At 47.5% G+C, this 22,810-nt stretch overlaps 1 protein-coding gene and 1 pseudogene across 1 annotated transcript; both read left to right on the forward strand.

The window, feature by feature from the left end:
- Nucleotides 1-2,368: 2,368 nt before the first annotated feature.
- On the forward strand, nt 2,369-3,418 carry LOC125512939 (putative wall-associated receptor kinase-like 16 pseudogene; annotated as a pseudogene).
- Nucleotides 3,419-18,109: 14,691 nt separating this feature from the next.
- LOC125512941 (putative wall-associated receptor kinase-like 16) lies at nt 18,110-20,846 on the forward strand. The gene is made up of 3 exons (XM_087528958.1): nt 18,110-19,057; nt 19,158-19,325; nt 19,449-20,846. Exons 1-3 carry the CDS (start codon nt 18,502-18,504, stop codon nt 20,651-20,653), a joined length of 1,929 nt encoding a protein of 642 aa, XP_087385084.1. The 5' UTR covers nt 18,110-18,501; the 3' UTR covers nt 20,654-20,846.
- Nucleotides 20,847-22,810: the final 1,964 nt, after the last annotated feature.

A 22,810-nucleotide genomic window follows, 5' to 3' on the forward strand; every position in this document is an offset into this window, starting at 1 on the left:
ATCAAAATATGGACAAAATTTGAATATTTTGAATTTCTTTTGAAAAAAGAGAAGAAAAATAAAAGGAAAAAGAAAGAAAACAATCAAAAAAATCAGGAACATTTTTGGAAATTGTGAACAAAATTTTGAAAATGTGAACACTATTTCGGAAATATGAACAAAGTTTGATAAAAAGAACATTTCTGAAAATTCTGAACCATATTTGAACTTTTTGAAAAGGTTACAAAGAAAAATGAAAATTTTAAAAATAAAAAAAGAAAGAAAACGTGAAAAATGAAGAACACAATAAGACTGTGAAGAAAAACTAGAAAGAACCAGTAGAAGGAACAAAAGCTTTTTGGAATTACCGGAAACTGGTTTTAAGTTTCGCTTTTAGTTTCTTTAGGTTTGGCACTGTTTTTCTTACGCATCCAGGAGCTAGGCGCGGTGGCTACCGCGGCATGTACGTATACAAGAGGTCGTTTGTTCGATCCCTGGACCGACCATTTTTTGCGGTTTTAATCTCGCGAAGCGAAACCACTCGAATGGGCCGGCCCAGGTAAGCTGCGCCCTGTGCGAAGCGGCGACTAGTTGCCGCAGTTAGCGGCAAATAGGGAATTCCCCGCGCTGTATAGGCGCTCCCTCTATATATGGCGGGGCAGGGTGCCCGTAGTGGGCCGGTTTATCGGCCTAGTGGTTTCATCACGTTTGACGTCACACACGTTATTATTATTGAAATACTAAATACTTTTATTATTAAAGAAATAATTTAGTTAATTTTTAAAAGTGTTCGTTGCTAAAAAAATGTTCATGCATCATAAAAAAGTCTGCTCAACTTTTGGAAAATGTTTACACAACTCTAAAATGTATGTTACTTTTTTAAAAATGTTCACACGTTTAAAAAGTATATACATGACATTCTGCAACATGTTATGCATTATAAAAATGTTCTTGCAATTCAAAAAATGTTTCATACCATATGTTATATTTAAATTTGTTCACATGTTTCAAAAATATGTTTGTGACATGTCAAAAATAATATTTACATATTGTAGAAAGTGGTCGCAGAGTTGAAAAAAAATCATCTCATTCATTAAAATATTTCAACGTGTATTTGAAAAATATTTAACACATATTCAACAAAATGTTCAAAACATGTATTTGAGAAAATGTTAATCATGTTTTTTTACCATGTGTTGATATGTATTTGGAAAATGTTAAATGATATAAAGCATGTTTTAGATGTATACTAAAATGTACAGTTTGTGTGAAAAAAGTAGACATGAAATCATATGTTTGAAAAATAATATCATAAACGTGTACAAAGAGATGTTCTGATGTATATGAAAATTGTACACTGTGTACGAAAAAATTAGACATGTGTTCAAAAAAGAAAATTTTACCAACTATAAAGAGAGGTGATATTCTTGGTTCGTCATTTTTCACATGACGATATTGCCCCTCTAGCAAATTACATATTACGTCCGAACTGACACTATCGATTCGTTTCTATCTAAATAAAATTGCGCCATCAATATTCTCTCAGATCAGTCACATCGCCTCCACCTCCCTCACCCCATCCTTTTGTGCCTCCGCTCCCGTGTTTTGCCTCCTCCCCATGTCGCGTCATATCTCCACCCGTTCGTCGTCGTTGCCTGGTTCCGGCGGCGTCCACCCCGTTTCTCGACGTCACCCCAGTTCGCACCCACTGTCTCTGTTGCTTGCTTCACACTAACTCCACCGATGATGCTCGTAGGCTCTAGGTCGGCCCGTGCTCACAAGGTTGTCCAGCATGATCCCACGTCGGCTCCTCGACGACCTTGTGTTTCATGTGGCTATGCTGGGATACCCTTCGTTCTGAACTGCTTCGAGCCATACCAACGAAACTTCCCGCTAGGGCAGAATGGCGGTTCCGATCTCGCTTTCATCATCAACACCACGTCGTGCCACTACGTGTTCCTCATCGAGCTTGATTGGTTCAGCTACAGCGGCCACATGTTCCTCAACCGCACGGACGACTTCAATGTGTCGGTCATGCTCAACTGGGTCATGTGGAGCGTCGGAAACTGCAGCATCGCCAGGCGCAATGCCACAGACTTCGCCTACCGGAGTGCACGCAGCAAGTACTTCAGCGTCACCAATGGCCCCAAGTACCGGTGCAGCTGCTCCTAGGGCTACAAAGGCAACATGTACCTCGACGATGGATGCATAAGTACACATGATTCCCGAGACAAGTCACACAACGTCGTAAAAAATTAATAGTTTAATAATGAAGTACAGAACTGTCATGTTCTTTTAGTAGATATATGTGATGTGTATGATCAAATGTTAAAATTATAAACTAATGACATCAACGAGTGCCAACTAGAAGAGGCGTGCCAACTCACAGATGCATTCCTACAGTGGCATTGCTAGGGGAGGCAATGGCGGTTTCAAGATATTCTCGAAAGAGGAGCTCAAGAAGGCGACAAACAACATATCCGCCTATCAGATCCTTGGCCGTGGTGGCCACGACATTGTCTATGGAGGTGTTCTGGAGGACAAATCCATAGTGCCTATCAAGAAGTCCAAGATGATGGAGGCGACCGAGACCAAGGAGTTTGTGAGGGAGATGCTTATCCTGTCCCAGATCAACCACCGGAACATCGTTAAGCTGCAATGCTGCTGCCTTGAGGTGGATGCCCATTCTGGTCTACTAGTACGTCTGCAACTACACACTCTACCACTACATCCATGGTGGCGAGGGCCTCGACACCCGCCTTAAGATAGCAGAAAAGTCTGCTGAGGCACTGTCTTATATGCACTCGTCAACCTCACCCCCAATCCTCCACGATGATGTCAAGACGGAGAACTTCCCGCTCGAAGACATCCTTACTGCCATAGTCTCTGACTTCGGGCATCCAAGCTAGCACTAAGTGATGAGGCTAAGATTGCAACATTGGTGCAAGGCACATGCGGGTACCTGGACCCGGAGTACCTTATGACATGCCAGCTGATGGATAAGGGTGACGTGTATAGCTTTGATGTCGTTGTGCTCGAGCTCTTCAAAGGGAAGAAGGTGCTCTGCTTTGACGGGCCAGATGAGGACTGGAGTCCTGTGTCTTGATTCGTGATGACCGTGAAAACCGGCCAGCACGACGAGCTCCTTGATGACCAGGTGAGAAAGGAGATGGCCCTCGAGGCGTTCGAAGAAGTAACACACCTCGTGATGCAGTGTGTGAGCATGATCACGGAGGAGCGTACATCGATGAAGAAAGTTGTAGAGAAGTTGAAGGCTCTGAGAATGTACCAATTGCACCCATTGGATCAGGCTGGTGTTGACCCAGAGGAGGGGAAAAGTTTGCTTGGCACGGGGCAACATTGTGATGTGTATTGCAAGTTTAGATCGCATGACATGCATAATCTTGAAGACAGTATTACATATACTTTTAGCTTATAGATTTTTTGCAAAGACTTATAGTTTCTTATTTTGGAATGAAGGAGCGATCAGTGGCCGACTTTAAATTAATAAAGCCTACAACAACAAAAATGCTAAAGGTATGAAACAAGCAGTCACAAAATAATAGTTACAACTTACATGGACGCGACCCCACGCCAAAATGAGTTCAGACACTTATGGAGCCAAGGATAGCATCTTAATACGCATACTTCAGTATGACCATCTTCGGTCGTACCTCATGCCGTCCTCTCTGTCCTGAAGGGCATCGCCACCAGCTGGTACGAGGAGCGGTACGACCACATATGCTTGTACAAGAGACCGTCTTCGCTTTTGGAACTGAACCAAACACCACGCAGTCAACTAGTTCAGAGGTAAGAGCATCTCTAGCAAAGCTATCGTATTGACTCGGTCGCCATAATAACCACTAATATGGTGATTTTGGACTAGAGTGGCACTCTAACAGAGTTCTGGGCTGCGATAATGGGACAGAAGATTTTCTCCATGGCATAAGATAGGGTACAATCAAATCCCACCTGAAAGAAATATCTAGCGTGGATGAACTGAGCACCTGCGTAACAATATCATTCTTATTGTGGACAAAAATACGATCCAAAGTTGCATATTGTTCTCAAAGGCTGGCATTTCCTAGCCACTTTTCCTCCTAAAAATAAATCCCCGACTCATTTTTTATCGCAAATGATTCAAAGCGGAAAATATGTTTCTTGGCACCATTAGTTAAGCCCCAAAGTGCAAGTCATCAGGTTTTCGTTATGCCTAAGATACCACTTTTTTAGCCTAAATACTTATTGCGTAGTAGTTTTTACCATACTCCATCCTTGGTAAATAGCCTGAATACCCATTTACTAAGCAAGGCATGATTCTTGACCTACATATCATGAATGCTAAGGCCGCCTTGGTCTTTCGGCCTATAAAACACACTCCATTTGGCTAATCTATACTTTTCTTTTCATTATCTCCTTGCCAAAAGAATCTGGATCTGAAATAATGCAGTCTTTGTAAGACCTCTTTTAGGAGTTGGAAAAAATATATAAAGAATCATATTTGTGAGGACAAAATTGATCGAGACCAGTCGACCTCCAACAGAGAGCAACTTGTCTTTCTGACTGCTCAACCATTTTTCTAAGCACTCATCTACATGTTTCCACTCCACGCTAGTGAGATGCCTATAATGAATCAAAGTTTCAAGTATTTAATCGGGAAATGGCCAAACAAGTTAGCGTAATCAGCCGCCGCCTTGCAGGCTTGTCCAAAGTAGAATAAATCACTTGTATGGAAGTTAATTTTGAGGCCCGACATTTGCTCAAATACTGAAAGCAAGAGTTTCAAGTTTTGAGCGTTGCCTGGGTAATGTTCCATGAAAAGAATCGTACCATCGACATATGGCAGAATAGAGAGGCCACTATCCACAAGGTGGGGCACTACTCCTACAATCTGCCCATCCTACTCGGCGCGGTCAATTAGAATAGACAACATGTCAGCAACCATGTTAATTAACATTGTAGACATGGGGCCACCCTAATGTAATCCTTTTTTTTGAAAGAAATTTTCAACGTCATCATTGACTTTTATAGCCGCACTACCTTTAGTAACAAAACTTTGGATCCATTGGCACAATTTATCAGAGAATCCTTTCATTCTCACAGCCTGTTGAAGGAACGACCATTCAACCTTGTCATAGGTTTTTTCAAAGTCAATCTTAAAAAAATACTTCACTCATGTTTTTTGCACGCATCTCGTGAACAGCCTCATGTCGGATTACTACTTCGTCAAGTATATTTCTTTCTTGAATGAAAGTCGTATAAAATGGCCGGACGATATGGTCAACCATGGTGTTGAGCCTATTAGTAGACACTTTAGTGAAAATGTTAAATCTGACATTAAGGAGACATATGGGTCTATATTTTTGGATCCACTCAGCTTCCTTAATTTTTGGCAACAAAACGATCTAACCAAAATTGAGCCTGGATAGGTCAAGATGGCAGGCATGAAGACAATTGAACAACCCCAAAAGGTCAGCCTTGATGACATCCCAGAAATTCTGATAGAATTCAACGGGGAAGCCATGAGGGCCTGGATCTTTGTTATGTTCCATTTGAAACACCACTGCTTTCACCTCCTCTTCAGAGAAACGTGTTGTGGGGACATCGTTCTCTTCTGTCGTGACTTGTGAGATATCATCTGGTCGGGTTTCGTGAAGGGTGAAATTCCCTTCATCCGGCGCCCGAAACAGAGATTTTTGGTACTTGATGATATAACCTTTGAGCTATGCCTGACCTTCGCTCCACCCATCATCTTGTTGGAGACTAAAAATGCACTTCTTTCTGTGCCGATCATTGGCGAACAATTGGAAGGATCGTGTATTACCATCTTCCTTCAAGATGAAACTAGCTTTGGACCTTTGGTAATATTTGATTTCCTCTTCCTGCAAAAGACGTGCAATCTTCTTATTGGGTTGATTTTTTAAAATTCAATCTCTTGTTGAGACAAGATGCGATTTTATCGAGGTCATCTATAAATGAGGAGAGTTGTTGCTTTTCTTTTTCGTATATACCATTGGTGTGTTTCCTCCATCTAGATAGGTATTGTCTCATGGTCCTTATTTTAAAGTTTCATCTCTGAATAGGTGTTCGACCAACGTTGGGCTTGTCCCATACATTCTTGATTTTGTCTGCAAGGCCTTCTCGTTACAGCCATCTCAATTCAGACTTGAAAGGGCGGCAAGCTGATGGACTCGTAGAGTTAGAATCAAGCAAAATGGACGCGTGATCCGACAGGGCCTCGATACGCTCAAGGGTCCTGCACGTTATCAAGGGAAATTTTAGCTCCCAAACGATATCCATGAAAACCCTATCGAGTTTCTCATAAGTTGGTGTCGTACGATTATTTGCCAAAGTGAAATGTGCCCCGACATACTTGCTTCCCCAATATTCATGTTGTTAGTGATAGCATTGAATTGGAAAGGCCCTTGAGTGTCAAAACGGCATTTTTTTTTCTTTCTAGTAGTTTATCGTTTTGAGGATTAGCGTTGGAGATGCCCTAAGGGCTCTGCCTTCTTGTGACAAGCATAGATGTCTGCACGTACTTACCTGCACTCCTAATTCGCTTTGTAAATAGTTGCAGCCATAAGTAATATATTCAGGGTGCAAATCTCTACTTCTCTACTATACTTAAAAAGAACGTAAGGTTTTAATGTCACCTTTCTTTTTGTCACCCCTTCGTCCAACCTTTATCATATATGATAATCAATCACATTAATTTACTTACCTTCTGAACCAATTTCACTTTAGTTTACCAATCTTCTAATCAAAATATAAGATAATTCACAGTCAGAATTTGATGAACATTTATTTACACAATCACATTATTAATGACAAATAAATCATAAATTAACGTATTAGAATATTTATATCCCGTTGCAACGCACTTTGTTCTAGTCAACTGAAACAGACATGAGTCCAACATGTTGAAAAATCTACGCAACATGAAAAGGCGCAAATTGACTGACCTGTCACCGCCAAAATTTGACGTTAACCCAGTCCCGATCGGGGTGTCTGGCAACGAACCCAACTGCTCAAGCTGTTTCCTCAAAAAAAAAAATAACTGCTCAAGCTGTGTGAGCCAGATCCGGTGACACTGGATCCATTCCTCGTTATTCCAACATCTTTTAGAGCCCTGTGTCACGAACTCGAGCTCCGCCGTAAGGTGTTCATGGTGCTCCGTAGGAAAGACACGTGGGGAAGGAGAGTGCAGAAGGCTGAGATGCTCGCGAGGGAAAGTAGGAGGAAGAGGTCAGGATGGCAGGTGGTTAGGGACACATCAGGGGAGCAGTTGAGACGAGGCAGAGAGTGAGACAACTTGGGGTGGAATATTTTGGTCCACTTGACAACTTGGGCCAATAAACAATGCGGGCACGCCATGGAAGACCAGCCAAGTCAAGCCTGCGTGGTCTCCTCTCCCAGTTCGGTAAATGCATCTATCTCCTTCCTCCCTTCTTGGCATGATCCTAGTCAAGACTTGTCACTGGTCGTCGCCTTAGGCCAACTCTACCGCGCGATCTCAAACGAACGTCCAGTTTAGCTGGATTTTATTCCTTTGGGGCGGCAATGGGTTCGCCCATATCCGCGTTTGTCCGATGGATCGTGGGTGTGCCCAACGCACGACCGCACCCCAAAACATGTCCGGGGTGGACGTGATTAAAAAAAAAAAAAACTTAAATGAAATGACTAAATAGTTAAAAAACATAAAACATATATAGGGGTCATGGCCACAAAACGGCCCAATTTCTCAGTCCATTTAAACGGCCCAGGTTCATAATTAACATAAAAACAAAATAAAAAAATGCCTCCTGCGCGCTCTTGCCGTGCCCGTCGATGCCGTGGCCGTCGCCATCTTCACTGGCCGCCGGTGTCGTCGACGTCGCTGACGAGGTCGACGTAGTCCGACGGCGTCCACAGGTGGGCCGACGGCGTGGTGCACAGGGGCGGCGGGCTGGAAGGTGGCCGGTGCCTGCACCACCTCCTCCCGAGGCGAGGTGTCCCGCTCCGGCGACCGCGGCGGCGTGGGGCACCAGTTCACGCCCCCACGGCGGCCGCCATCTGCTCAGCGGTGCACGACCTGTTGGGGAACGTAGCAGAAATTCAAAATTTTCCTACGTGTCACCAAGATCTATCTATGGAGAGACTAGCAACGAGGGAAAGGAGAGTGCATCTACATACCCTTGTAGATCGCTAAGCGGAAGCGTTCAAGAGAACGGGGTTGATGGAGTCGTACTCGTCGTGATCCAAATCACCGATGATCCTAGTGCCGAACGGACGGCACCTCCGCGTTCAACACACGTACAGCCCGGTGACGTCTCCCATGCCTTGATCCAGCAAGGAGAGAGGGAGAGGTTGAGGAAGACTCCATCCAGCAGCAGCACAACGGCGTGGTGGTGGTGGAGGAGCGTGGCAATCCTGCAGGGCTTTGCCAAGCACCGCGAGATATGAGGAGAAAGAGAGGGAGGGCTGCACCAACAGGCAGAGATCAGATCATCTGTTATGGGCAGCCCCAGGCCTCACTATATATAGGGGAGAGGGAGGAGGGTGCGCCCCCTCTAGGGTTCCCACCCCTAGGGGGGGCGGCAGCCCTAAATGGGAAAGGGGAGGCGGCCAAGAGGGGGGGAGAGGGGGCGCCCCCTAGGGTGGGCCTTAGGCCCATCTAAGCCTAGGGTTTCCCCTCTCTCCTCCTTTGCTGCGCCTTGGGCCTTGTGGGAGGCGCACCAGCCCACTTAGGGGCTGGTCCCTCACCACCCTTGGCCCATGCAAGCCTCCGGGGCATGTGGCCCCACTTGGTGGACCCCCGGGACCCTCCCGGTGGTCCCGGTACGTTACCGATAAACCCCGAAACTCTTCCGGTGACCAAAACATGACTTCCCATATATAAATCTTTACCTCCGGACCATTCCGGAACTCCTCGTGACGTCCGAGATCTCATCCGTGACTCCGAACAACATTCGGTAACCACATACAAACTTCCTTTATAACCCTAGCGTCATCGAACCTTAAGTGTGTAGACCCTACGGGTTCGGGAACCATGCAGACATGACCGAGACACCTCTCCGGCCAATAACCAACAGCGGGATCTGGATACCCATGTTGGCTCCCACATGTTCCACGATGATCTCATCGGATGAACCACGATGTCAAGGACTTAATCAATCCCGTATACAATTCCCTTTGTCTAGCGGTATTGTACTTGCCCGAGATTCGATCGTCGGTATCCCTATACCTTGTTCAATCTCGTTACCGGCAAGTCTCTTTACTCGTTCCGTAACACATCATCCCGTGATCAACTCCTTGATCACATTGTGCACATTATGATGATGTCCTACCGAGTGGGCCCAGAGATACCTCTCCGTTTACACGGAGTGACAAATCCCAGTCTTGATTCGTGCCAACCCAACAGACACTTTCGGAGATACCTGTAATGTACCTTTATAGCCACCCAGTTACGTTGTGACGTTTGGTACACCCAAAGCATTCCTACGGTATCCGGGAGTTGCACAATCTCATGGTCTAAGGAAATGATACTTGACATTAGAAAAGCTTTAGCATACGAACTACACGATCTTGTGCTAGGCTTAGGATTGGGTCTTGTCCATCACATCATTCTCCTAATGATGTGATCCCGTTATCAACGACATCCAATGTCCATGGTCAGGAAACCGTAACCATCTATTGATCAACGAGCTAGTCAACTAGAGGCTTACTAGGGACATGGTGTTGTCTATGTATCCACACATGTATCTGAGTTTCCTATCAATACAATTCTAGCATGGATAATAAACGATTATCATGAACAAGGAAATATAATAATAACTTATTTATTATTGCCTCTAGGGCATATTTCCAACAGTCTCCCACTTGCACTAGAGTCAATAATCTAGTTCACATCGCCATGTGATTAACACTCATAGGTCACATCGCCATGTGACCAACATCCAAAGAGTTTACTAGAGTCAATAATCTAGTTCACATCACTATGTGATTAACACTCAATGAGTTCTGGGTTTGATCATGTTGCTTGTGAGAGAGGTTTTAGTCAACGGGTCTGCAACATTCAGATCCGTATGTATTTCACAAATTTCTATGTCATCTTGTAGATGCAACTACTACGCTATATTTGGAGCTATTCCAAATAACTGTTCTACTATATGAATCCAGTTTACTACTCAGAATAATCTGGATTAGTGTCAAAGTTGCATCGGCGTAACCCTTTACGACGAACTCTTTTACCACCTCCATAATCGAGAAAATTCCTTAGTCCACTAGTTACTAAGTATAACTTTGACCGCTGCCTTGTGATCCATTCCTGGATCACTCTTGTACCCCTTGACTGACTCATGGCAATGCACATTTCAGGTGCGGTACACAGCATAGCATACTGTAGAGCCTATGTCTTAAGCATAGGGGACGACCTTCGTCCTTTCTCTCTATTCTTCCGTGGTCGAGCTTTAAGTCTTAACTTCATACCTTACAACTCAGGCAAGAACTCCTTCTTTGACTGATCCATCTTGAACACCTTCAAGATCATGTCAAGGAATGTGCTCATTTGAAAGTACCATTAAGCGTTTTGATCTATCCTTATAGATCTTGATGCTCGATGTTCAAATAGCTTAATCCAGGCTTTCCATTGAAAAACACTTTCCAAATAACCCTATATGCTTTCCAGAAATTCTACGTCATTTCTGATCAACAATATGTCAACAACATATATTCATCAGAAATTCTATAGTGCTCCCACTCACTTCTTTGAAAATACAAGTTTCTCATAAACTTTGTATAAACCCAAAATCTTTGATCATCTCATCAAAGCATACATTCCAACCCCGAGATGCTTACTCCAGTCCCTAGAAGGATAGCTGGAGCTTTGCATACTTATTAGCATCTTTCAGGATTGACAAAACCTTCCGGTTGTATCACATACAACCTTTCCTCAAGAAAATCGTTGAGGAAACAATGTTTTGACATCCTATCTGCAAGATTTCACAAATAATACAGTAATTGCTAATATAATTCCAACAGACTCTTAGCATCGCTATGAGTGAGAAAGTCTCATCGTAGTCAACTCCTTGAACTTGTCGGAAAACATCTTAACGACAAGTCGAGCTTTCTTAATGGTGATACTTACCATCATTGTCCGTCTTCCTTTTAAAATCCATCTGTACTCAATAGCCTTACGACCATCGAGCCGTTCTGCCAAAGTCTACACTTTGTTTTCATACATGGATCCTCTCTCGGATTTTATGGCCTTGAGCCATTTATCGGAATCCGGGCCCACCATCGCTTCTCCATAACTCGTAGGTTCATTGTTGTCTAGCAACATGACTTTCAAGACAGGATTACGTATCACTCTGAAGTAGTACGCATCCTTGTCATCCCACGAGGTTTGGTAGTGACTTGATCTGAAGTTTCATGATCACTATCATAAGCTTCCACTTCAATTGGTGTAGGTGCCACAGGAACAACTTCCTGTGCCCTACCACATACTAGTTGAAGAGACGGTTCAATAACCTCATCAAGTCTCCACCATCCTCCCACTCAATTCTTTCGAGAGAAACTTTTCCTCGAGAAAGGACCCGATTCTAGAAACAATCCCTTATTGCTTTCGGATCTGAGACAGGAGGTATACCCAACTGTTTTGGGTGTACTATGAAGATGCATTTATCTGCTTTGGGTTCGAGCTTATCAGCCTGAATTTTTTTTTCACATAAGCGTCGCAGCCCCAAACTTTTAAGAAACGACAACTCAGGTTTCTCCAAACCATATTTCAAACGGTTTCGTCTCAACGGAATTACGTGGTGCCCTATTAAAGTGAGTGCGGTTGTCTCTAATGCCTAACCCATAAACTATCGTGGTAATTCGATAAGAGACATCATGGTACGCATCATATCCAATAGGGTGCAACTATGATGCTCGGACACACCATTACACTATGGTGTTCCAGGCTGTATCAGTTGTGAAACAATTTCCACAATGTCTTAATTCTGTGCCAAACTCGTAATTCAGATATTCATTTCCATGATCATATCATAGATATTTTATCCTCTTGTCACGACGATCTTTCAACTTCACCCTGAAATTACTTGAACCTTTCAATAATTCAGACTCGTGATTCATCAAGTAAATATACTCAACATTTACTCAAATCATCCGTGAAGTAAGAACATAACGATATCCACTACACGCCTCAGCACTCATTGGACTGCACACATCAAAATGTATTACTTCCAGCAAGTAGCTTTCTGGTTCCATTTTACTGAAACCGAGGCTTTCAGTCATCTTGCCCATGTGGTATGATTTGCATGTCTCAAGTGATTCCAAAATCAAGTGAGTCCAAACGGTCCATTTGCGTGGAGTTTCTTCATGCATATATACCAATAGGCATGGTTCGCATGTCTCAAGTGATTCAAAATCAAGTGAGTTCAAAGATCCATCAACATGGAGCTTCTTCATGCGTTTTATACCGATATGACTTACGTGGTAGTGCCACAAGTAGGTGGTACTATCATTACTATCTTTTGGCATGAACATGTGTATCACTACGATCGAGATTCAATAAACCATTCATTTCAGGTGCAAGACCATTGAAGGTATTATTCAAATAAACAAGTAACCATTATTCTCCTTAAATGAATAACCGTATTGCGATAGACATAATCCAATCACGTCTATGCTCAACGCAAACACCAAACAACAATTGTTTAGGTTTAACACCAATCTCGATGGTAGAGGGAGCGTGTGATGCTTGATCATATCAATATTGGAAACACTTCCAACACATGTCGTCAGCTCACCTTTAGTTAGACTCCGTTTTATTCCGTAGCTTTTATTTCGAGTTACTAACACTTAGCAACCGAACCGGTATCTAATACCCTGGTGCTACTTAGGAGTACTAGTAAAGTACACATCAACACAATGTATATCCAATATACTTCTATCGACCTTGCCAGCCTTCTCATCTACCAAGTATCTAGGGTAATTCTGCTCCAGTGGCTGTTCCCTTTATTACAGAAGCACTTAGTCTCGGGTTTGGGTTCAACCTTGGGTTTCTTCACTAGGGCAGCAGCTGAATTGCCGTTTCATGAAGTATCCCTTCGTGCCCTTGCCCTTCTTGAAACTAGTGGTTTCACCAACCATCAACAATTGATGCTCCTTCTTGATTTCTACTTTTGTGGTGTCAAACATCGCGAATATCTCAAGGATCATCATATATGTCCCTGATATATTATAGTTCATCACGAAGCTCTAGCAGCTTGGTGGTAATGACTTCGGAGAAACATCGCTGTCTCATCTGGAAGATCAACTCCCACTTGATTCGAATGATTGTTGTACTCAGACAATCTAAGCACAAGCTCAACAATTGAGCTTTTCTCCTTAGTTTGCAGGCTAAGAAAATCATCGGAGGTCTTATACCTCTTGACGTGGGCACGAGCCTGAAATCCCAATTTCAGCCCTCGAAACATCTCATATGTTTCGCAACGTTTCAAAACCGTCTTCGGTGCCTCAACTCTAAACCATTTAACTGAACTATCACGTAGTTATCAAAACGTGTATGTCAGATGTTCGCAACATCCACAGACGACGTTCGAGGTTCAGCACACTGAGCGGTGCATTAAGGACATAAGCCTTCTATGAAGCAATGAGGACAATTCTCAGTTTACGGACCTAGTCCGCATAATAGCTACTATCAACTTTCAACTAATTTTTCTCTAGGAACATATCTAAACAGTAGAACTATAGCGTGAGCTACGACATAATTTGCAAAATCCTATTGACTATGTTCAGGATAATTAAGTTCATCTTATGAACTCCCACTCAGATAGACATCCCTCTAGTCATCTAAGTGATTACATGATCCGAGTCAACTAGGCCGTGTCCGATCATCACGTGAGACGGACTAGTCAACATCGGTGAACATCTTCATGTTGATCGTATCTTCTATACGACTCATGCTCGACCTTTCGGTCTTCTGTGTTCCGAGGCCATGTCTATACACATGCTAGGCTCGTCAAGTCAACCTAAGTGTTTGCATGTGTAAATCTGTCTTACACCCGTTGTATGTGAACGTTTGGATCAAACACCCGATCATCACGTGGTGCATTGAAACAACGAACTGTCGCAACGGTGCACAGTTAGGGGGAACACTTTCTTGAAATTTTAATGAGGGATCATCTTATTTACTACCGTCGTTCTAAGCAAATAAGATGTATAAACATGATAAACATCACATGCAATCAAATAGTGATATGATATGGCCAATATCATATTGCTCCTTTTGATCTCCATCTTCAGGGCTCCATGATCATCATCGTCACCGGCATGACACCATGATCTCCATCATCATGATCTCCATCATCGTGTCTTCTTGAAGTTGTCACGTCATCTATTACTTCTACTACTACAGCTAACGGTTAGCAATAAAGTAAAGTAATTACATGACGTTTATGTTGACACGCAGGTCATAAATAAATTAAGACAACTCCTATGGCTCCTGCCGGTTGTCATACTCATCGACATGCAAGTCGTGATTCCTATTACAAGAACATGATCAATCTCATACATCACATATATCATTCATCACATCCTTTGGCCATATCACATCACATAGCATACCCTGCAAAAACAAGTTAGACATCCTCTAATTGTTGTTTGCATGTTTTACGTGGCTGCTATAGGTTTCTAGCAAGAACGTTTCTTACCTACGCAAAGACCACAACGTGATATGCCAATTGCTATTTACCCTTCATAAGGACCCTGTTCATCGAATCCGATCCGACTAAAGTGGGAGAGACAGACACCCGCCAGCCACCTTATGCAACTAGTGCATGTTTGTCATGGAACCGGTCTCACGTAAGAGTACGTGTAAGGTTGGTCCGGGCCGCTTCATCCCACAATACCGCCGAATCAAGATTGGACTAGTAACGGTAAGCATATTGAACAAAATCAACGCCCACAACTACTTTGTGTTCTACTCGTGCATAGAAACTACGCATAGACCTAGCTCTGGTACCACTGTTGGGGAACGTAGCAGAAATTCAAAATTTTCCTACGTGTCACCAAGATCTATCTATGAAGAGACTAGCAACGAGGGGAAGGAGAGTGCATCTACATACCCTTGTAGATCGCTAAGCGGAAGCGTTCAAGAGAACGGGGTTGATGGAGTCGTACTCGTCGTGATCCAAATCACCGATGATCCTAGTGCCGAACGGACGGCACCTCCGCGTTCAACACACGTACAGCCCGGTGACGTCTCCCATGCCTTGATCCAGCAAGGAGAGAGGGAGAGGTTGAGGAAGACTCCATCCAGCAGCAGCACAACGGCGTGGTGGTGGTGGAGGAGCGTGGCAATCCTGCAGGGCTTTGCCAAGCACCGCGAGATATGAGGAGAAAGAGAGGGAGGGCTGCACCAACAGGCAGAGATCAGATCATCTGTTATGGGCAGCCCCAGGCCTCACTATATATAGGGGAGAGGGAGGAGGGTGCGCCCCCTCTAGGGTTCCCACCCCTAGGGGGGCGGCAGCCCTAGATGGAAAAGGGGAGGCGGCCAAGAGGGGGAGAGAGGGGGCGCCCCCTAGGGTGGGCCTTAGGCCCATCTAAGCCTAGGGTTTCCCCTCTCTCCTCCTTTGTTGCGTCTTGGGCCTTGTGGGAGGCGCACCAGCCCACTTAGGGGCTGGTCCCTCACCACCCTTGGCCCATGCAAGCCTCCGGGGCATGTGGCCCCACTTGGTGGACCCCCGGGACCTTCCCGGTGGTCCCGGTACGTTACCGATAAACCCCGAAACTCTTCCGGTGACCAAAACAGGACTTCCCATATATAAATCTTTACCTCCGGACCATTCCGGAACTCCTCGTGACGTCCAGGATCTCATCCGGGACTCCGAACAACATTCGGTAACCACATACAAACTTTCTTTATAACCCTAGCGTCATCGAACCTTAAGTGTGTAGACCCTACGGGTTCGGGAACCATGCAGACATGACCGAGACACCTCTCCGGCCAATAACCAACATCGGGATCTGGATACCCATGTTGGCTCCCACATGTTCCACGATGATCTCATCGGATGAACCACAATGTTAAGAACTTAATCAATCCCGTATACAATTCCCTTTGTCTAGCGGTATTGTACTTGCCCGAGATTCGATCGTCGGTATCCCTATACCTTGTTCAATCTCGTTACCGGCAAGTCTCTTTACTCGTTCCGTAACACATCATCCCGTGATCAACTCCTTGATCACATTGTGCACATTATGATGATGTCCTACCGAGTGGGCCCAGAGATACCTCTCCATTTACACGGAGTGACAAATCCCAGTCTCGATTCGTGCCAACCCAACAGACACTTTCGGAGATACCTGTAATGTACCTTTATAGCCACCCAGTTACGTTGTGACGTTTGGTACACCCAAAGCATTCCTACGGTATCCGGGAGTTGCACAATCTCATGGTCTAAGGAAATGATACTTGACATTAGAAAAGCTTTAGCATACGAACTACACGATCTTGTGCTAGGCTTAGGATTGGGTCTTGTCCATCACATCATTCTCCTAATGATGTGATCCCGTTATCAACGACATCCAATGTCCATGGTCAGGAAACCGTAACCATCTGTTGATCAACGAGCTAGTCAACTAGAGGCTTACTAGGGACATGGTGTTGTCTATGTATCCACACATGTATCTGAGTTTCCTATCAATACAATTCTAGCATGGATAATAAACGATTATCATAAACAAGGAAATATAATAATAACTTATTTATTATTGCCTCTAGGGCATATTTCCAACACGACCAGCTCCACCCCTGGCCCATCAGGTCAGGGTGGAACGCGGCTACCAGCGGCTCCTCCACCACCTCCTCCTTTGGCACCATCTCCACCTCGGGATGGCGACGTCGCCGACCGCAGAGAGGGCCATCGTCTCCTCGAGGCCCGGCCATTGGCGCTCATCGTGCGTGTTCATGGAGTCCGCCATGACACGCGCCATGAGCCGGGCCTCCTCCTCCGCTGTCATGCGAGGAGGTGGGCGTGGCGATGGAGATGGCGACGGCGACGGCGTAGGCGTCAGGCCGCGCACCCGCGTACGCCCGCGCGCCTGGGGAGCCGCTCGGGGCTTACGTCACCTCCGCGGCCCCGTCGACGTGCCGGCGAAGAAGGACGCCCGCCGTATGTCGTGCTCATCGCGGAACCAAGTGTCCCACAATGGCGAGTCGGGGCGTACCTCTCGTCGTAGTAGAGGTCGTCCAGGAGGAGGCGACGGCGGCGCTGGATCTCCTGGCGGCGCGCACGGCCGCTCAGCGGGACCGGCGGGATCGGCACGCGGTCGACCGACAGGTGCCAGTTATTGGGGAGATGGACGTCGCTCCAGGGTAGCGGCGTCCTCGTCTGCCAATAACGCGGCAGACAGCCGCCTCGATGTAATGCCGGTCGCGCTCGCCGGCGGCCGTGGGCGCGATGGAGAACGCGGGCAGCGCGGGGGCCCGATGCGGTGGCGATGGCGATGCGGGCTCCTCCTTCTTTACGGAGCCGCGGCGGCGTCCCGACGAGGAGCCAGCCTCACGGTCGTGCTTGCCTTTGCGGCCGTAGTTCCATAGCCCCATGGCTGCGGGTGGCCGGCCGGCGAGTTCTTGGCTAGGGTTTGGGACTGGGGCTGTCGAGGTTCGAGGAGGCCGCGGGGTGGTGTGGGGCAGTGTGGATGATGACCGGTCCACGGTTCCCATTTAAAAAGGACCGCGACCCCTCGCCTGGGCGGACGACAGGCGGGGCCACCCGCGCGTGCGCGTTGATGTGGGCGGGTGGGAGGTAGGTGGCCGCGTGCCACGCGGCCTCGACGCGGACGAGGCGCGCGTCTGTTTGATGTCCGACGCGACCCAAACCCAGCGCAAGTTTACGCTTGAAATGAATCGGTCCGGACACAAAACGGATCAGATGGATCCGGGCCGTCGCGCGCTGTGCCGGCTCATTTGTTTGTTTTACCCCTAGCAAATGGGGCCGGACAGAATGGGGTGGCGCGTGGAGTTGGCCTTACATTCATCGTCGGTCCATCAATCATCATGCACTGAACTAGCCAATGTGTATATTTCTGTATTAGTATATATAGTACTGTGTATCGGAGCAGAGCAACCAACGAGAGAGAGGGAGAGACGAGCATCTCGAGAATGGCGACCACCGTAGTGCTGCTGCTGATCGTGCTGCACTTGCTGGTGGCGACGGCGGCGGCGGCGACGGCACAGCGGCAGCTGCCCGTGGCACGGCCGGGGTGCCGGGACAGGTGCGGCAACATCACCGTTCCCTACCCCTCGGCATCGGCGCGGGCTGCTACCGCGATGCACGCGCCTACAGCCCCTTCGAGCTCGAGTGCGACGACGGCCACTCCCCTCCGCGCCTCGTGACCGCCAACCAAAATAACCAACTCGCAGACCTCTCCCTCGAGGACGGCGAGGCCCGCGCCTACCTCAACGCCACACGCCGGTGCTACAACTCCACAGGGGGAATCGTCGGGCGGAACACCAACAATGCGTACATGACCCTCTTAGGCACCCCCTACCTCTTCTCGTCCACCAAGAACCGCTTCGTCGCGCTCGGCTGCCCCAACCTCGGCTACTTCGTCGACGGTGCCGGCTACTACGTCAGCGGCTGCATGTCCGTGTGCCGCCCCTCGCGGGAGGCCATGCCAGGCCCGTGCACCGGCGTCGGTTGCTGCAAGAGCGAGATACCCCCCGGCCTCCATTTCTACGAGACTACCATTCGCAACTTTCCGCCGGGAGGGAAGGACTACACCTTCTACTCCAACAGCACGCCGTGCCGCTACGTGTTCCTCGTCGACAAGGAGTGGTTCAGCTACAACGACCGAGTCTTCCTCAACCGCACTGACGACTTCGACGTGCCCGTCGTGCTCGACTGGGCCATCCGGAACGTCGGCAACTGCAGCGCCGCTAGGCAAAACACGACGGACTTCGCCTGCCGAGGCGCTCATAGCGAGTGCTTCAATGTCACCAATGGCCTCGGGTACCGGTGCAACTGCTCCCAGGGCTACGACGGCAACCCCTACCTCGAGGTCCTCGACGGTGGATGCACAGGTACAGACTCTGATTCCCAAATGAATTATGAAGTGTTGTGCTCTGTTGCTACATTTGCGATTTGCCTGATGAAATGTCGAAATTGCTTTGCAAACTGAAGACATCAACGAGTGCCAACTGAAAGGCGAATACCCGTGCTACGGGGTCTGCAATAACACGCAGGGAAGCTACACTTGCCAGTGCCATCCCGGGACAAGCGGAGATGCCACCAGTAAGGATGGCTGCCGGCCAAAGGACAAGTTCACCTTAGCTCTCAAGGTCGTTACAGGTAACACATTCCACTTGTCTTCTTGGTTCCTCATGCAATTTCTTTTCGTCCATCCTATTTACAGATATTGTTCTTACCGGGAATCTAGACTAATGATAAAGTATGCAATGTGGGCATATCCAGGAGTCAGCGTAGGGGTGTTCTTGTCGGTGTTCATGTGCTTCTGGCTCTATCTAGGGCTGCAGAAGCGGAAGCTCATCAAGGCAAAGCAGAGCTTCTTCGAGCACAACGGAGGCGTCATCCTGCAGCAGCAGATGCGTTCCTACAGCGGCACTGCCGGAGGTGGCGGTGGCGGGTTCAAGATATTCTCTGAAGAAGAGCTCGAGAAGGCGACCAACAACTTCTCTGCCGATCAGATCCTCGGGCGGGGCGGGCACGGCATCGTGTACAAGGGCGTCCTCGAGGACAAGGCGGTGGTGGCCATCAAGAAGTCCAAAGTGATGGAGGCGACCGAGACCAAGGAGTTCGCGAGAGAGATGCTCATCCTCTCCCAGATCAACCACCGGAACGTCGTCAAGCTGCACGGCTGCTGCCTCGAGGTGGAGGTGCCAATGCTGGTATATGAGTACGTCTTCAACGGCACCCTCTACCACTACATCCATGGCGGTGAGGGCCTCGACAATAACAAGGCACTCGATACCCGCCTTCGGATAGCGGCGGAGTCTGCGGAGGCGCTGTCGTATATGCACTCGTCAGCCTCACCTCCGATCCTCCACGGTGATGTCAAGACGGCGAACATCCTGCTTGACGGCAACCTCACTGCCAAAGTCACGGATTTCGGGGCGTCCAAGCTGGCACCAAACGACGAGGTTGAGATTGCGACATTGGTGCAGGGAACTTGCGGGTATCTGGACCCGGAGTACCTCATGACATGCCAGCTGACGGACAAGAGCGACGTGTACAGCTTTGGCGTCGTTTTGCTAGAACTCCTTACAGGGAAGAAGCCGATCCGCTTCGATGGGCCAGAGGAGGGAAGGAGCCTCGTGTCCGGATTCATGACAGCAGCGAAGGTTGGTGGACACTACGAGCTCCTTGACAGCCAGGTGAGAAATGAGATGGGGCCTGAGGCATTGGAAGAAATCACGCACCTCATGATGCGATGCGTGAGCATGAGCGGCGAGGAGCGGCCGTCGATGAAGGAAGTTGCCGAGAGGTTGGAGGCGTTGAGAAGGTACCAGAGGCACCCATGGGGCCAGGCTGGTGCTGGTGATCCGGAGGAGGGGCAAAGTTTGCTTGGTAGAGAGCAACAACGTGATGTGAGTTATAAGTTCAAACCGCATGACGTGCTTGATCTCGAAGAGGGTAGCACATACACTTTTAGCTTGTAGAATTTTTTCCTGCAAGGCCTTTTAGTTTGTAGATTGTTCTCATGTTTGGTGGGACTCCTTTTTAAAGTCTGATACAAATGTGTAAAGTATTTCGGATGTGCCTCCCGAAAAAACTGGATCTCGCTCCATTGTCACTCGTGGGCGACACTGGATACATTTCAAACACGTTTCAATCCATTAATTTCACTCAATATATTTCAGTGTGTGAAACGGCTTATTTGTGAAGTTGCCATCTTCAGTGCGTGCAACTGATATTTTGTGAAATATACTGAACTTGAAAATGATATTTGTGCAGTTGATTATTTCAGTATGTGTTTCACGAGTTTGCTTATTCCATTCATTTCCATTTCCGTTATATTTCATAAATCTCAGCTTCTTGAAATGAGTGAAATTAGGTTTTTGAAATGTGTGAAACATGCTTTAAATTGAAATGAGTGATAAATTTATTTTGAAAAAGGACATAACTTAGGTTTTACAAATGAGTAGTTCTATTTATTTGAGATGAGTGAAATTATTATTTTAAATTAGTGAAATCAATCATTTAAATTAGTTTTATGAAATGAGTGTAATCGGTGTTTGAAATGAGCAAAATTTTCCAAAATGGTAGACTAGCCAAGACCAACCTACCTATTTCCTCCCGGTTCGATATGCATACCTCTCCTGAACTCCATCACCAGTCCACCATACAACGAACTCCATTGCCTCGTATGCAGTATGCTAGTATATAGTATCTCGCAACAGAGCGAGCAACCAGAGAAGAGCATGTCGAGAACGGCGACCGTCGTACTGCTGCTGGTCGTGCTGCACTTGCTGGTGGTCGCGGTAGCGGCAGCCGTCGCCCATGGCGCCGGGGTGCCCCGACAGCTGCGGTAACATCAGCGTCCCCTACCCCTTCGGCATCGGCGTAGGCTGCTACCGCGACCCGGGGGGCTTCCAGCTCGAGTGCGACGAATCCGATTCGGGCCTCTCCCCTCCGCGCCTCACCATCTACGGCTTCAGCAACCGCCTAGCGTGACGGAGGGAGAAGAAGCTATAGGATTCAACACACTTTGATTAGCTCTGCGGCTGAGGATATATATATATAGTTTACAGAGTGATGGTGTGCCACTACCAGGGCCAATCGTGGGCTAACATCGTGCCCACTACTCACGCACGGGCAGTGACCAAAGGGCGTGCCACATACGTAGATTATACACATGTATAGTGGTTGGGGCGCCGCTGCGTGTTCTGCGTCTCTGTGACAAGAACACCGGGCTCAAGACGATCCAGCAAGGCCTATCAGGAAAGGTCTGAAAAAATAGAGAGAGGGGAAGGGACGGGAGCTCGGACGAGCCGTTCATGGCAATTGCAGCGAAAGACATGAGAAAAAGAATGAGAGACAAGAGGCCGTCGGGGCCCACCAACATGTGCGTCGTGGATGCAATAGGAGCCAGTGGATGCGTATCAGACGCTGCGCACGCGACCGGCGCGACGCGCGGCCGACCCGTCAGCCGGTTTAGCATTAATGGGCCCACTTGACAACTTGGGCCAATCCTTGAAGACCAGCCAACTCAAGCACTCAAGCATCTACTCTCGTCTTCTCTCCTTGCTCTCTCTTCCTAGACACATCCACCGTCAGTGCACCACTCGCTGAACTCGCCCCGTATGCACATCGGAGCAGAGCAAGAGCAACCAGCCAGAGAAGAGCATTTCAAGGATGGCGAGCACTGTACTGCTTCTCCTGATCGTGCTGCATTTGCTTGTGGCGGCGGCTCAGCGCGTGGCGCTGCCGGGATGCCGCGACAGGTGCGGCAACATTACCATCCCCTACCCCTTCGGCATCGGCGCGGGCTGCTACCGTGTTGAAGCCGGCGCCAACGGCTTGCGCTTCGAGCTCGAGTGCGACGACGGCCGCTCCCCTCCGCTCCTCGTGGACGCCAACCAAAAAAAATCGACTCGCAGACCTTCCTCAACGCGACACGCCACTGCTACAACTCCACAGGGGTGCTCTCTCTCTCTCTCTCTCTCTCTCTCTCTCTCTCTCTCCTCACACAAAATACTTCTGCTTGGTAGTCATCGTGCGGTTTCGTTCCGTACCTGGTTGGTAGTCTGAGTTGCCTAGCAGTGGCAGAGCTAGCCCAGATCTTTTGAGGGGGCAAATCACAATATATAGATGTT

Source organism: Triticum urartu, chromosome 6A (assembly GCF_056163025.1).
Source record: "Triticum urartu cultivar PI428250 chromosome 6A, HENAU_Tu73, whole genome shotgun sequence".
Taxonomy (NCBI): domain Eukaryota; kingdom Viridiplantae; phylum Streptophyta; class Magnoliopsida; order Poales; family Poaceae; genus Triticum; species Triticum urartu.